The 16,498-nt window shown below is 47.6% G+C and overlaps 1 protein-coding gene across 1 annotated transcript in view; it reads right to left on the reverse strand.

The window, feature by feature from the left end:
* The window catches only part of ATP8B3 (ATPase phospholipid transporting 8B3), a 39,335-nt gene that overhangs the window by 20,528 nt on the left and 2,309 nt on the right, over positions 1 to 16,498 (reverse strand). The window contains exons 3-12 of the mRNA XM_058041126.1: positions 12,481 to 12,555; positions 11,907 to 11,998; positions 10,195 to 10,308; positions 8,274 to 8,372; positions 7,822 to 7,883; positions 6,799 to 6,871; positions 6,639 to 6,709; positions 5,249 to 5,331; positions 2,202 to 2,360; positions 424 to 512 (exon numbers count right to left, since the gene is read on the reverse strand). Coding sequence (XP_057897109.1) covers positions 424 to 512; positions 2,202 to 2,360; positions 5,249 to 5,331; positions 6,639 to 6,709; positions 6,799 to 6,871; positions 7,822 to 7,883; positions 8,274 to 8,372; positions 10,195 to 10,308; positions 11,907 to 11,998; positions 12,481 to 12,555 — 917 coding nt within the window. The remainder of the gene's footprint in view (positions 1 to 423; positions 513 to 2,201; positions 2,361 to 5,248; positions 5,332 to 6,638; positions 6,710 to 6,798; positions 6,872 to 7,821; positions 7,884 to 8,273; positions 8,373 to 10,194; positions 10,309 to 11,906; positions 11,999 to 12,480; positions 12,556 to 16,498) is intronic.

A 16,498-nucleotide genomic window follows, 5' to 3' on the forward strand; every position in this document is an offset into this window, starting at 1 on the left:
CAGGACAAGGGGAATGGCATGGACAAGGCCTGCAGGGACAGGACACAGGGAATGGCTCCCACTGCCACAGGGCAGGGCTGGGTGGGAGATTGGGAATTAGGAATTGTGGAATCCATGCCTGGAATGGATTTCCCAGAGCAGCTGGGGCTGCCCCTGGATCCCTGGCAGTGCCCAAGGCCAGGCTGGATGGGGCATGGAATAATCTGAAGGTGTCTCTGCCATGGCAGGGGTGGGACTGGATGAGCTTTAAGGTCCCTCCCAACCCAAACCATCCTGGGATTCTCTGAACACATTAAACTCAAGATATTTTGCCCCAAATCTTGCAAGATGAAGAAAAGCAGCACCACCCAAGCAAGAGGCCTCTCATGAGGAGCCCTGAGGGCCACCCCAGCAGCAGGGCAGAGGTGTTGGTCCCACACCCACCACGATCACCAGCCGGTCCATCAGCTGGTCCAGCTTGGTTTTCTTCCTCTTGATCTTCCCAGAGTTCCTCATGATTTTGGAATCAAACCCTGGGCAGGGAACATTTCCAAAGTAAAAATGCAAGTCCCAGAAGGTCAGAGAGGCTTCGTCCCTCCATGGTGACACCTGCCCTCCCCTGAGGAGACCCTCCCTCCATCCGTGCCCATGGAGCTGTGGCTGCAGGCTCCACAATGTGATGCCCACAGCAGCTCTGAGCCCTCCCTCTCCCCACAGCTCCCCACGGCCTGAGCTGGGTGGGCTGGATCTGGGATGGGTGGAAGTGCCCAAGGCCAGGCTGGACAGCGCTTGGAGCTGTCACAGACATCTTTTATGGAAAATCCTTTCCTTAGGATTTTTCCTCCTGAGAAGCTGAGAGGCCTCAGGAACAAAATGTAAACATTGATTATCTGCTGCTGTGGAATGCAACAAGTAGATCTGTGATTGGCTCATGTTTGATGTTTGTAATTAATGGCCAATCACAGCACAGCTGGCTCAGGCTCTCTGTCCGAGCCTTTGTTTTTCATTCTTTTTTTTTTTCTATTCTTAGCTAGCCTTCTGATGAAATTCTTTCTTCTATTCTTTTAGTATAGTTTTAATGTAATATATATCATAAAATAATAAATCAAGCCTTCTGAAACATGGAGTCAGATCCTCATCTCTTCCCTCATCCTCAGGTCCCCGTGAAAGCCATCACATGGAGCAGCCTGGGACAGTGGAAGGTGTCCCTGCCATGGCAGGGGTGGCACTGGATGGGCTTTGAGATCCTTCCAACCTGAACCATATGGGGTTCTGTGACCATTTCCATTGCTTGGCAGCTTCTCTGGAGCAGTGGATGGTGTCCCTGCCATGTCAGGGCTGGCACTGGATGAGCTTTAAGATCCCTCCCAACCCAAACCAGTGTGGGATTCTCTGAAGATGTCAAACCCAAGACATTTTGGACCAAATACTGCTGCAGCTTGGGGATAACTTGGGATGAGGAGAGGTTTGGTCCCACCAGGACATCCTGCAGCATCTCCTCCACCTTGTGCCAGCTGGGAACAGCCCTGCAGCGCTGGAATTGTTGCAGTGTGTTGCAATTTCCTGTTTTAGACTTCCTAGTCCCTTCCCAGGTGTGGCAATACCTTTCTTCCCCTTCCCCCTCACCCCATTGCTGAGTTCGTTCTGTCAATCAGTCTTAACATTCCAGCAAGGCCATCGTGTGGTTGGTCAGGTTCAAAGGATGCCCTTCAGGCCTGGGGACATTGGCCTGTCTGTCTGTCCCTCGTCCCCTGAGACCCTCCTCCTCCCACCTGGTTGGTGCTCACCTGTCCCTTTCCCTCCCCCTGTCCCTGGGCTTAAATTGAGCCAGAACCATGTGCTAGGGATTCTGTTGGAGGTGTTATCAAGATTCAGACATCTGTGACCATGGAATAAAACTCTGGATATAAACCCTCCGACAGAATCCATCTCCTTTTCCTCTTCACCTTAGCCTGAAGCCTTTCCACCTGAGGTAAACTGAGTTTCTACAAGCCTGGGTTTGTTTCAATGCCCAGCTGCGACACCCAGCCAGCCAAAAGTGTCTCTGAGGTGAAACACCACAGCTGCCACCTTTGGCCCAGCAGCAAGGGTCAGACGAGGTAATATTGGTAATATTGGGATCTTATTCCAATAGGAACGGCTTGGACACCTCAAACCCGCCGTGCTGCCGGGTCATTCCTGCCCTTCCCGGCCGGGCAGGGACGCTCGCCAGGGGCACTCACCGGCGTAGAGCACCAGGCCGTGGCACAGGGCCGTGTTGCGGACGCGGCAGCCCCGCAGCAGGATCCGGTCCCCGTCCAGGGCGTGCGTGCGGCCCCGCCAGCGCAGGGTGCCCGTGAAGGTGTGAAGGCGGCTGTTGGGCTCCTCGCACCTCACCCGCCCTGCACAGGCAAGGTCAGCGGGCACAGAGAGCCTTCCTCCCATCCCAGCCCCATCATCCCCCCCAAACAGGGATGCTCGGGTGGGAGAAATTGATTTATAATGGCAATAATATAGGTTATTAGTATTATAGGTGTATATATATATATATATTGTTGTGGTGTGCTGTAATGGCCCACTTTGGCCTTCCAGGTCATTTCCCCAGGTGTGCCTATACCTCTCTCCCTTCCCCCTTGCCCCCATGCTGAGTGAGTCCTGTCAATCAGGCTGAACATCCCAGCAAGGCATCAGTGTGGTTGGTCAAGTTCAAAGGATGCCCCTGTGCCCAGGGGTCATTGGCCTGTCTGGGTGTCATCTTCCCCTGAGACCCTGCCCCTCTCACCTGGTTGGTGGCTCACCTGTACCTCCCCTCCCCCTGTCCCTGAGCTTAAAAAGGTGATCAGACCATGCGGCCGGGATTCTGTTGGAGCAGTTGCTCACGTTCAGACCTCTGTAACCATGGAATAAACCTCTGGACATTAAACCCTCCAGCAGAATCCATCTCTTTTTCTCTTCACCATCACCTGAAGCCATTCCTCCTGAGGTAAACGGGGTTCCTAACAAGCCTGGACTTGTTCAGTGCCCAGCTGCAACCTCCAGCAAGCCAAGGTATCTCTGGGGTGATACACCGCAGTTGCTGCCTTTGACCCAGCAGCGAGGGTCAGACTGGCCCAGGCACAATCTAACTGGTAATATTGGGAATATATATATATATATATATATATATATATATATATATACACCTATAATACATATATATATGTATATATATATATGTATTATATATATGTACATATATATATAATATATATATATATTATATATGTACATATATATATGTACATATATATATTTTTATATATATAATATATATAGGTTATTATATAGGTTATTAGCGCACACTAGTGCGCTTGGGAAAGTGTATATATGTGTGTGTATATATCCTATAAAAGTATTAGAAGTGTTGTGTGGCAAAAGCTGACTGGCTGAAAAAGCTATAAAGGGTTATAAAGTGATAAAGTTAAAGATATACAGTTTAGGAAATGAAAAATTATAGAAATGAAAATGTAAAAAATTTGTTAATGTAAAAATTCTTAATAAATTTAATAAATTTAATACTTTAATTTAATTTATTTAATTTAATTATTTTAAATAATTTTAATAGTTAAAAATTTTTAATAAAATTAATAATGTAAAAAACTTGTTAATGTAAAAATTCTTATTAAATTTATAAATTTTAATACTTTAATTTAATTATTTAAAATAACTAATAATTTAATAAATTTTAAATAAAATTAATAATGTAAAAAACTTGTTAATGTAAAATTCTTAAGAAATTTAATAAATTTAATACTTTAATTTAATTAATTTAATTAATTATTTTAAATAATTTTAATAATTTAATAAATTTTAAATGAAATTAATAATGTAAAAAATTTGTTAATGTAAAAATTCTTATTAAATTTATTAATTTTAATACTTTATTTTAATTATGTAAAATAACTAGTAATTTAATAAAATTTTAATAAAATTAATAATGTAAAAAGTTGTTAATGTAAAAATTTTTAATAAATTTAATACTTTAATTTAATTAATTTAATTAATTATTTTAAATAATTATAATAATTTAATAAATTTTAAATGAAAATAATAATGTAAAAATTTGTTAATGTAAAAATTCTTAATAAATTTAATAAATTTAATACTTTATTTTTAAAAATTAATTATTTTTAAATTATTAATAAAATTAATAATGCAAAAATTAATTTTATATAATAAAAATATAAAAGTTTATTGGTTTTTATAAAGTATTATAAAATGAAAAATTATAAAAATGAAAATGTAAAAAATTTGAAAACAAACAATGTACAAATTATTAATAAATTTAATACTTTTTAAATAAATTAATAATTTAAATTATTGAATTAATTAAATTAATTTAATTATTTAAAATAATTCTAATAATTTAGTTATAATAAAATTAATAATGATAAATGTAAACATGTAAAAATAAATATTATAAAATAGAATTTGTAAAGATTTATGATTTTGTATAAAGTATTATAAAATGAAACATTGTAAAAATTTATTATTTTTTTCTAAATTTATAAAGTATTATAGCCAAAAAATAGGTTGGCTTCTGGTGGAATGGTGTAGAGTTTGACATCTCTTATGTCTCACCCTTCATCGAGACTGAAAATGGAATAAAATCTTTTCAAACACTTCTCAGTTCCCCCATCTCTGTAAAAAGCTGAGAATAACCCAACCCTGAGGGCCTGCTGGGGAGATCCAGGGTTTGTCAGGGCATCTCCGGGTGGGGTTTGGAGGGCTCAGATTAACGCTCAGGGAGGTGCTGGGAGGTTGGGCAGTGCAGGAGCCTCACTGGAGAAGGTACAAACACAACCCCCTTCACCCCCAAGGCCTTGGAGAGGGGAGTTCTGCTCCCTGAGGAGGAGCAGCAGGGGCTGGGCTCAGGTTTGGGCACCCAGAGCTTGGTTCCAGTGGGAAAACCAAGATCCAGGGCAGGGGGAAGGTGCCCAACCCTGCTGCATCCATCACAGAGGTGATGGGAAGTGCCTCCCACGAGGCCTTTGGTGCCTCTTGCTGGGCTGATGGGAGCAGAGAATTCCCAAGGCTGGGTCCATCCCATCCCATCCCATCCCATCCCATCCCATCCCATCCCATCCCATCCCATCCCATCCCGTCCCGTCCCGTCCCGTCCCGTCCCGTCCCGTCCCATCCCATCCCACCCCATCCCATCCCATCCCATCCCATCCCATCCCATCCCATCCCATCCCATCCCATCCCATCCCAGTGGGATTGGCCATGTCCTCCCCCAGGCAGCACTCACCGTCAAAGGCAGCCATGCTCTCCTCGCTCTGCAGCTCCTGGTGGGTCACCAGAAGGGCCTGTCTGAACTTCAGGTTGGTCTCCCTGTGAGCAGGAGCCAGGGAAAGGAAAATAAAACAACCCTGTGGGGTGACAGAGCCGTTCATCCTCCTGTCAGGCTCACGGGACAGAGACAGCCATTAATTATCAGCTAATTACACAAGTGGTGGCAGTGAAATGCCAGAGAGGGACCTGTTGTGCCACATGTGCAGGAAGAGCCCTGGCCCAGGGACTCTGCCCTTAAATCATCCTGCACAGGGAGGATGGGCTGGGAGGCAGCTGGGACATGGAGACACCAGCCTTAGGTGCTCTGTAGAACCCTCAGCAGAGACTTTGGACTCCCAGTTTCCAAATTTGTGGGTTAAATCTGCGTTTCTGTGGTGTCTGCAGGTTTGGGTTTTGGAGGATCTCCCACATCCTGTGATTTCCACTGAGCCCTCCCAGTGCTGGGGGCTCCCCAAGACCAGGGTCTCTGGCCCTGTCCCCCTGATACCTTGGGGTTGAAGTTTTTCTGTTCTGTTTTGGTGTGCAGCTTTTAGCTTTATATTAAGGATAAATATAGGATATATAGGAAACACATATATGTGTGTGTGTGTGTGTATATATATATATATATATATACACCTCCTATAGCCTATATATATCCTATATATGTATCTTATATCCTATATATCCTATATCCTATATATATATATCCTATAAATATATATATCTTTTATATATATATCCTATATATACCTCCTTTATCCATCCTATATATAATCCTATCTCCTATATCCACCCTATATATATATAGGATATATATAGGCATATAAAAATCTCCTTTACATAGGGTATATATATATATACATATATATAGGATTTATAGTAGGATCTTTTCACAGGCTGGTGAAGACAAAACAATCCTATTCCATCTGCAGACTCAAGGACAATCCCCTCAAACTTCAGGCCCAAAGCACAAACAACGTGAGAAGAGGAGGGCAGGCAAGCAAGCAAGGAGGATGAAACTTCATCATTTGAAGCTGTTAATTGGACAATTAACAATACAGTTGTTGTTAACAATTGGACAATAGTTAATTCCTATATGCAAATGGACTAAAACATATAAAAATGTGAGATCTTGTGGCCAAGCCCTTTTTGCTCCCATCTTGGAGCCATCTGTGCAGAGCCACAACTGTGCCACTACCAGGGTGTGGCCTTGGAAGGCACTGCAATAAATATCCACTTTATTTCTCTGAACTCCATCCAGCTTCTGTTCCAGCTCCTCAAGGCATCACCCCCATGGCCAAAAGGGTTCCTATCCCTGTCCTGTCCCTGTCCTGTCCCTGTCCCTGTCCCTGTGCTCTCCTCACCCATCAATGTCCGCGGTCTCCACATAGCACAGGCTGCTGGGCTCGGAGCTGCACAGCAGGAGCAGATCAGCCTTGAGGAGCAGAAAAGGGGGAGAGAGCAGCAGGATGAGCCCCTGGTCCCCGCTGTCCCCAGGGCACAGCCAGCTCTGGTCCCCCTCACCGGGACGACGCTGTCCTTGCGCAGCCGCACGATGTCCCCGACGCAGATGTCGCGCCACTGCCGCCAGCAGAACCTGTGGGGACACCCAGGGGACAACTCTGTGTCCCTGCAGAGCAGTGGGACTGAGGGCTGGGGGTGTTCCAGCCAATGCCTGTCCTGAATTCCTGCAGGATTTGGGTCTCCAGGTTCTTGTGGCACCTCTAGAGGGCTGAGCACGGAGAGTGGCACTGGAGCCATGTGTCACATCCATTTCCCTGTCCCCACAGGTGACAGGGGCTTTCAGCACCCTGAACACATCTTTCCCTGGAGCAGTGCTGGGCAGGGACACATCTCCATGGGTTGGATGTGATGGCCTGGAGGAATTCTGTGGCCAAGGGAAGCCTCTGCCAGCACATCTCAGCAAATTGGAGCATATTCAAACCTGCTGCCCATGCCTGGAACATTGCCGCTCCTGCCCGCAGAACCTGTGGGGACACCCAGGGGACAACTCTGTGTCCCTGCAGAGCAGTGGGACTGAGGGCTGGGGGTGTTCCAGCCAATGCCTGTCCTGAATTCCTGCAGGATTTGGGTCTCCAGGTTCTTGTGCTACCTCCAGAAGGCTGAGAGGGGAGGAAGGCTCTCTGAGGGTGGCACTGGAGCCATGTGTCACATCCATGTCCCTGTCCCCACAGGTGACAGGGGCTCTCAGCACCCTGAACACATCTTTCACTGGAGCAGTGCTGGGCAGGGACACAGTTCCATGGGTTGGATGTGATGGCCTGGAGGAATTCTGTGGCCAAGGAAAGCCTCCCCCAGCACATCTCAGCAAATTGGAGCATTTCTAAACCTGCCGCCCATGCCTGGAACATCACCAACACCACAGGAGGACCTGTGGCACGTTTTGGGAGGTGATGGGAGCTTGCAGAGCCCAGGACAGTCCCACCAAACCCTCCTCAGCTGCTCAAGGGTTCTAACCTCTCACTCAATGGGAGCACAGATGTTCTGGATGTGGCAAACACAGGCACAGTCCCCAGAGCCCCTCACCTGCTCCCAGCCAGGATCTCACAGGGCCTGCTGTTGATGCTCCTGTCACTGCGGTGACGGCCCTGCACAGGACAGACAGACAGAGCAAGGGGTGGCAATGGGCAATGCCAGGCTGTGGTGTCCCACAAAAACACCCCCCTGATGCCACCACCTCCCTCCTCACCCCAGAGCTGCATTCTGAGCCATGGGAAAGTTTGTTCTGATGGATAAAGAGGCTGAATCCCCCCCAGGTGATTCTGGGCACTCCAGCCCATGGTCAAGGTATTAAAGGTGACAGGAATGAGAGTCTGGACCCCAAGGGAAGCAGCCAGGGTGTGACATCTTACCCAAGGGAAAATAAAACCATGTGTGGATGTGGTGGAGTAGGGGATCCCTCAGGGCAGCAGCCCCTGAGCCCCTCAGCCCTGCTGTTCCCCTCCCTGCCCCTGTCCCCAGGGCCACCCCACACTCACAATGTCATCGATGAGGTCTCGCAGCCCCCGGATGATGAGGAGGCAGCTCAGGGGGAACAGCAGGGTGTACCAGGGCAGCGTGGAGATCTCAGGGAAAGTCTGGAGAATGAGGATTTTACAGCACTGGCACAGCTCCTGTCCCACCCTGGGGCTCTTGAGGTGACTGAGTGACTCTCTGGCTGGCAGGATTCATCTCAGGATCCCCAAATCAACATCTCTGCTACAGACACCTCTTGTACTGGGCTTTCACCTCTTTTTGAGGTGTGAAATGCTCCTGGGTCTCTGACTTTGGAGGGATGAATTTCCGGTTTGGTGTGGTCAATCTGAGCTTCAGCACCATGGGAACCAAACCCATTTTAGAGAATCAAGGAAAGATTTGGGCTGGGAGGGACCTTAAATCCCATCTCATCCCACCCCTACCATGGCAGGGACACCTCCCACTGTCCCAGGCTGCTCCAAGCCCTGTCCAGCCTGGCCTTGGGCACTGCCAGGGATCCAGGGGCAGCCCCAGCTGCTCTGGGAAATCCATTCCAGGGATGGATTCCACAATTCCTGATTCCCAATCTCCCACCCAGCCCTGCCCTGTGGCAGTGGGAGCCATTCCCTGTGTCCTGTCCCTGCAGGCCTTGTCCCCAGTCCCTCTGCAGCTCTCCTGGAGCCCCTTCAGGCCCCAAAAGGGGCTCTGAGGTGTCCCTGGAGCCTTCTCCTGTCCAGGTGAGCAGGCCCAGCTGTGCCAGGCTGGCTCCAGAGCAGAGGGGCTCCAGGGTTAGAAGTTAAACCAAGACACGAAGGGGAAAGGAGGAGAAGAAAGAGAAGAAAACTGAAAGAAGAAATCAAAACTTTGGAGGAGAGAAATAAAACCAGAAGAGGGGCTCCCAGCTGGAGGCCTGGAGCATCTCCGTGGCCTCCTCTGGCCTGGCTCTAGCAGCTCCACGTCCTCCTTAAGTAAGGAGACTTCAATTTAAATTAATCACACTGAACACAGGTTAAACCCCTCAGAAAGTTCCTGAAAGATGCTGAACACCACAGAAAAGCTCCTGGGGAACCTTTCAGCCCGGATTCCCTGCCCTGAGCTGCAGAGAGCCCTGTGTGGGCAGAGCCCTGGCATACACCCGTTGTGTTGTGATTTCAGGGTTTACTCCAGAATCTCAGGTCCCTCCCCTGAAGATTCCCTCCCAGGTGTGTCAATCCTCCTTCCTTTCCCCTCCCTGACCCCTCCCAGCACTGTCTGTCAATCCTGGAATTCCAGAAGAACATCAAGGGATTGGGAGATTCAAACTATTATTCTACTTAAACCTTCTTGACTTGTAATTCTTCATATAAAGGTTGGTAATTGTTTTTCCATGGGTCAAAATCAAAGGCATCATGGTCTTGGGTTCTGTGCCAAGGTCTCTGAGCCCCCTGGGCAGGGTCTCGAGTCCTCCCGGGCAGCCAGAGGAATTTCCTGGGTTCCAACACTGCTCCTCAGGTTTCCCTCTGTGGAGAAGCTTTAAGGTGAAGGTGAAGGAAAGGAGTCGGTTCTGCTGGAGGGTTTGGATCCAGAGCTTTATTCTGGCCCACAGGCCTCTGAATGCAGCAGCAGCTCCAACAGAACTCCCTGAGCCCGTGGGTGCTGCTCCTTTAACCCCAGGAGAGGGGCAGGGAAGGGGCAGGGAGCCACCAAGCAGGGACAGGAGGGAAGGGACAAAGGGACAAAGGACACCTGGATGGCCCCAATGCTCCCCAGGGGTAGAGGGCATCCTTTGGATCTGCCAATCCCTTCTGGAATGCCAGGACTGACAGTGCTGGGAGGGGGAAGGAGAGGGGACTGACACACCTGGGAGGGAATTATCAGGGAGGGACCCGAGGTTCTGAGGTAAACCCTGAAATCACAACAAAACAATTGTTCATGTTCCAGTACCCACGGGGTGCCTGTGCCCACCTGGAGGAGGATGACGAAGACGAAGTAGACGTTGGCCATGCGGTGGAACTGCTCGTAGAGGTTCAGGGGCAGGAAGGTGAGCAGGTTGTACTTGGCTGTCCTGATGGCATTGCCCTGGGGACAGGGGGCACGGAAATCAGGGACCTGCTCTGCAAATGCCAGAGCATTCTGGTGTTCTTGGGATTGCCCACAGAACAAAAGATGCCTTCAAAAATTATCAAAGCCATAAGGGAAAATGTTGATTTCTAAAATAATAATAATAATTATCATCATCATCATCACCACCATTATCATCACCCCCATCATTGTTATCATTATTATCATTATTACTATAATCAATAAGTTATATTTAAAAATATTTATTATTAATAAATCTTATTTAATTTTTACTATTATTATTTTTAAATTTTATTATCTTCATTAATTAATTCATTAAATTTGTATTATTTATTATTCAATTTATTATTAATGAATATTCTAGTTATATTTTTAAATTAGTTTTATTTTAATATTATTATACATTTTATATTAATAACTTCTATTTTAATATATTAATTTATTTTAACAGTATTTTAATTTTAATTGTATTATATATTTATTAATAAATTTTAAAATATTATTTCATATATTTTTATTTTAATATATTATTTCATTTTTGTATTATTTTTATTTAATTATATATATAATATATATTATTTTATATCTTAATTTAAAAATTATTTATATTATATTATATTATATTATATTATATTATATTATATTATATTATATTATATTATATTATATTATATTATATTATATATATTATATAATATATAGATAATTATTATATCATTAAAGTATTATATATATTAATTTTAAAATTACTATTTCATATATTTTGATTATATTATATTATATTAATCATATTATAGATATTTCTTAATATTTTAAAAATTCTTATTTAATATATTTTATTATATTTTAACATTATTTCTATTTTAAAAGTATTGTATATATTGATGATTAATTTTTTACTATAATTATTTAATATATTTTTATTTTTAATATATTGTTTTATTTTTATATTATTTTCATTTTAACAGTAGTAAATATTTATTATTATTATTTATTTTTATATAATTTTTAAATATTGTTTTAATTTTCTATTATTTTTATAATATATTCCTTTAATAATTTTTTTCTCCTCACATGGAGCACCACTAATGTTGCACTTGGAAGGGAAGGTTTGGGAAGGTTTGGGAAGGTTTGGGAAGGTTTGGGAAGGGAAGGTTTGGGAAGGGAAGGTTTGGGAAGGTTTGGGAAGGTTTGGGAAGGGAAGGTTTGGGAAGGGAAGGTTTGGGAAGGGAAGGGAAGGTTTGGGAAGGGAAGGGAAGGGAAGGTTTGGGAAGGGAAGGTTTGGGAAGGTTTGGGAAGGTTTGGGAAGGGAAGGGAAGGTTTGGGAAGGTTTGGGAAGGTTTGGGAAGGTTTGGGAAGGTTTGGGAAGGTTTGGGAAGGTTTGGGAAGGGAAGGGAAGGGAAGGGAAGGGAAGGGAAGGGAAGGGAAGGGAAGGGAAGGGAAGGGAAGGGAAGGGAAGGGAAGGGAAGGGAAGGGAAGGGAAGGGAAGGGAAGGGAAGGGAAGGGAAGGGAAGGGAAGGGAAGGGAAGGGAAGGGAAGGGAAGGGAAGGGAAGGGAAGGGAAGGGAAGGGAAGCCCAGGACCAGCCTGGCTCACCGAGTATTTCCTCTTGCTCAGGCAGAAGGCAAATTTCTTCCTGACCTGCCTGTGGTAGCTGCGGTCATTGGCTCTCACCTCCCAGGTGAAAGCTGGAAGAGCAAAGGGACATCCATCCCCCAGTCCCCCTGGGAGCCAGCCCAGGGCACAGGGACCCGTGGTGGCCATGGCTGGGGTGGCTCCTGGGGACCTTGGGAGCTGCAGGCACAGCTGGGATCAGGGTCAGTGACAGGGGACACAGAGAGCAGAACATTCCAGAGCTGCAGTTTGCTGCCCACACCTCCCCCGAGGCTCAGGGTCACCCCTTGGGCTCAGGGTTTGGCTCACAGAGGGCTCAGGCCCTGCAGGGTGAGCCCCCAGCCTTTGGGGTTCTGCTCATTCCTCTCCCAGTTCTGTTTGTGCCACTCCAGTGCAGACCCTCCAAGCAGGGACCACCCCAGCCCTGCTCCCAGCCCTGCCCCTGCTCACCCCAGACCTTCTCCTTCCCCATTCCCCACCCGTGTCCCACACTCAGCTCCCTCACGAACCATCTGAGAGCAGCAAAATCCCCAAACCACACCCAAGGCACACTGACCTGGCTGCTGCTGCTTCCCACGGGGACAGCCTGGGGCTGGGTCCTGCTCAGCCATGCTGGCACCAATGCCAGGCCCTGGGGACAAGGACAGCCAGAGACCTTTGGAGCACTGAGCAGGGACAGTGGGATCCTATTGGGGTGCTCCCAAAGGCCGGGCCCTGGGGACAAGGACAACCAGAGAGTTTTGGAGCATTGAGCAGGGAGAGCAGGATCCTATTGGGATGCTCCCCATGCCAGGCCCTGGGGACAAGGAGAGCCAGAGACCCTTGGGACACTGAGCAGGGACAGCAGGATCCCACTGGGATGTTCCAGCTCCTAAATGCCAGGCCCTGGGGACAAGGACACCCAGAGACCTTCGGAACACTGAGCAGGGACAATGAGATCCTATTGGGATGCCCCAGCTCCCCGAGGCTCCAGGGCAGGACAGACTGTTGGAGGGACATTGTCCCATCAGCCTTCACCCATCCCAGCTCCCTGTGACAGCTCCAAGGCGTTTTTGCCCCCTGGGGAAGCTGCAGGAAATCACTGAAATCCCTGGGGAGGAACTGGAGCTCTCCCTGTGCTGCCAGCCCAGCCCAGCTCCATCAATGACAAGATTTCCCTCATGCTTGGTGGCCCTGTGACCTTCCTGCAGGGGTGGTGGGGAAGATTAATTAATGTTTGTGAAGAGCTTTGTGATCCTCACATGAAGGGAGGCAGTGAGGGATAAAACATTAATTGCATTATTAAATGACCCCACCAGAAGTCACCCATGCCGTTATTTCTTATCTCACTCTTTGATTACTTTTTTCTTTCTTTTATCCCAAAATATCAACTTCCCTCTTGCTCCTGTGGGTATTGCTTTGTCCCAACACCTCAAAGACACCACTGGCTGGGCATCCATCCTCGTTCCAGGTCAGAGGGACCCAAACACCAACAGCACCTCAGCCCCTGCAGCCAGGAGCTTGCCCAGACCCATAAAATCCTTCTTTACCACCCAGGACTTGGTGCTGTTCCTGTCCTTGGATCCTAAATCACACCCTGAGCTCAGCACACACAATTCCAGAAGGTTTGGGTTGGGAGGGACCTTAGAGCCCATCCCATCCCATCCCTTCCCATCCCATCCCATCCCATCCCATCCCATCCCATCCCATCCCATCCCATCCCATCCCATCCCACCCCTGCCTTGGGACACCTTCCATCACCCCAGGCTGCTCTAAACCCTGCCCAGCCTGGCCTGGGACACTCCCAGGGATCCAGGGGCAGCCCCAAATGTTGTTTTCTTTGTTTTCACAAACAAAAAGGAGGAAGGGAGGGTTTCAGGGAGCTGCTGGGGATGGTGGGACAATCCCAAAAGCTCCCACTCCCATTTGTCCCACAGGTAAGAGGGAGCAAGAAGAACAGATGGATCCCTGGATGGATGGGATCTCTTCCACACAGAAATCCCACAGGAGCCCCCCAGACTGGCTGTGACCATTTAGTTTAGGTAAAACAGGATTTGACACAGAGCAAAGCCAATCCCCCCTTCCTCCCTGCTGTGCCCACTCGTGTCCCTGTCCCAGCTCTCCCTGCAGACAGACAGACTGACAGACAGGGCTGGATCTGACCCCACAGGGACAAAGGCAGGACAAACAAACCCCTCACAGATCTCCATGGAACTCCTCAACACAACAATTCCACAGAAATAATGGCAGCAGGACTCGCCAAAAGGCCACGGTAAAGTGGGGAAAATTTGGGCATAAAGCAAAATATTGCCCAGAGCCTGTGGAAAATGTGACAGCACCGAATCTTTGCCCAAGGTGCAGAAAAGGGAGACACTTTGCAAATCAGTGATATTCCAAATATGGCACAGATGGAAATCTTTTACTGGGAAAAGTGTTTCACAGTGAGGGAAGCCACCCTGAAAGAATACAACTGTTAGTGATGATTCAAGAGCCCAAAATGTCTCTGAAAACAGAACATTTGGGGAACTTTATTCATATCCTATCTGCAGGGTCATCAGCTGATTCCCCAATGATTCAGTTTTGGGGATTGTTAGTAGTGAGCTTATAACCTTTCTTATTTCTGTTTTCTATACCTAACATTGATAAATAGTGACTGCTGTTAATATTACATAAATGTTTTAAAAATATTGTCTCGACCCCTGCAAACACTCGCTGCTAATATATTGACTGATTAACGTGAATTCACTGATTTTTGTGATAAGAATTATTTATAATGTTTACAGCTGGCTTTCATATATTTTACAATCTCTCTGTGTACAAAGGGACAATGGAGGGACAGCAAAGCCCTCCATGGGCTCCTGGCAAGGACCCTTCCCTCTCTCCTCCTGCCAGAGAGATTGGGATATAGGGGATCCCATAAACAGGATGAGGGATACAGGCCCAGAGGGAAAACCCCACAGGAGGCAAGACAAACCTCAGGGAATGGGGGAAACTGAGGCAGCTGCTCACAAACCCTGATCCCATCCCTGGCAGTGCCCAAGGCCAGGCTGGACAGGGCTTGGGGCACACTGGGATGGTGAAAATGTCCCTGCCATGGCAGGGGTGGCACTGGATGGGCTTTAAGGTCCCTCCCACCCCATTCCAAGGTCCCAGCTGGGACAAGCCCTGAGCCTCAGCCAAGCTCCTGATGGAGAGGCCCAGGCTCAGGCTGGGAAGGGCAGAGTCAGGATTGCCAAGGGACACAGGCTGAGGTGACACAGGGCCCATCCATCGGGACAAGGCAGCCCCAAGGCCCAGGAGTGTGGCCAAGCTCAGCCAGACCCACCCTGGGGGTTTGGTCCAGAACTGAGCCCTGGCTGAGCTCCCCCAGCCCAGGGTGGTGGTTGGGGGTCCCAGGGGCTGCTCAGGCCCAGTAACCCTGGCTGTGCCCTCAGGGCTCTGATCTGAGGCTCAGAACATCCCCTGCCTGTAGGGGGACACAGGATGGGTAAATGAAGGTGGGATAGAATGGAATCTCATCCCCTGAAGAGTTGTAGCTGAGCCAATTACTAAAGATTAGGAGCAGGCCTGACGTTAACAGGTAGTAACATTGTAGTAAATAAGAACAGTGTTATAAAAGAGTGGATTGGTGGGATCTGGAGTTGGATGGCTGCTGCAAGGACCAGGAACAGTCAGTGCTTAGAGGAACTGCCTATGAGAAACATCAAGGAGGTACAAAACTCTGGCATTAAGGAATCCTTGCACTATAGTGATAGTGGAACTCTTGATACATAAGACAACTCCTGCCCTCCCTCCTTGCTCCAGGACACCAATATTTAGGGTGGGGCTGACAGTGAGAAATGCCCATGTGTTTTCCTGGGCTCTGCTTCCAGACCAGCCTGCCCTGAGCTCCACACTGGAATTCCTGGGTTTATTTGGTCCCCTCATGCTCAGGATCAGGCCTGAAGCTGCTGATCCACCATGTCCCCACCTTGCCTGGCATCTTTGAGCCCAGTCAGGATCACCAGGATGCCCAACCAGGCTCCACTCAGCAGCTCCACAGAATCCAAACGGTGCCAAACAAAAGCACAGCTTGTTCAGCACCTGCAGCTGGCACAGACTGGGCACTCCACGGGGCTGAGTGCCCTGCAAAGGCAGTGGGGGGTGCTGCCTCTTGCCAGGGCCTGGAGCAGGGGGAAAGGGGGGAAAAAAGGTGAATTAAAGCACTGGAAAAATATTTTCAAGCAGGTATCCAAGAAATCTCGGTTCCAAGAAAGCTCTTGACAAACGTCACTCATCAGCTCAGTAATCAGAGATTAAAACTGCACTTTGGGGAGGCTGGAATTGGTGCCAGGGCTCCCTGCCAGCCCCAGCCCCACGGGGGGACAGCCTGGACAGACAAACCCTGCTCTGAATCCCAGGGAGGGCTGGGGATGGCCAAAGGCACAGGACACCCTGTGAACACCTGGGGACATCTTGTGAGCACTGTCCCACAGCTCAGGACACCCTGTGAGCACTGTCCCATACCTGGGGACATTCTGTGAGCACCTGGGGACACTCTGTGAGCACTGCCCCACATCTGTGAGCACTGTCCCACACCTGGGGACATCCAGTGA

This window comes from Melospiza georgiana, chromosome 26, assembly GCF_028018845.1.
Source record: "Melospiza georgiana isolate bMelGeo1 chromosome 26, bMelGeo1.pri, whole genome shotgun sequence".
In the NCBI taxonomy this organism is placed as follows: Eukaryota; Metazoa; Chordata; class Aves; order Passeriformes; family Passerellidae; genus Melospiza; species Melospiza georgiana.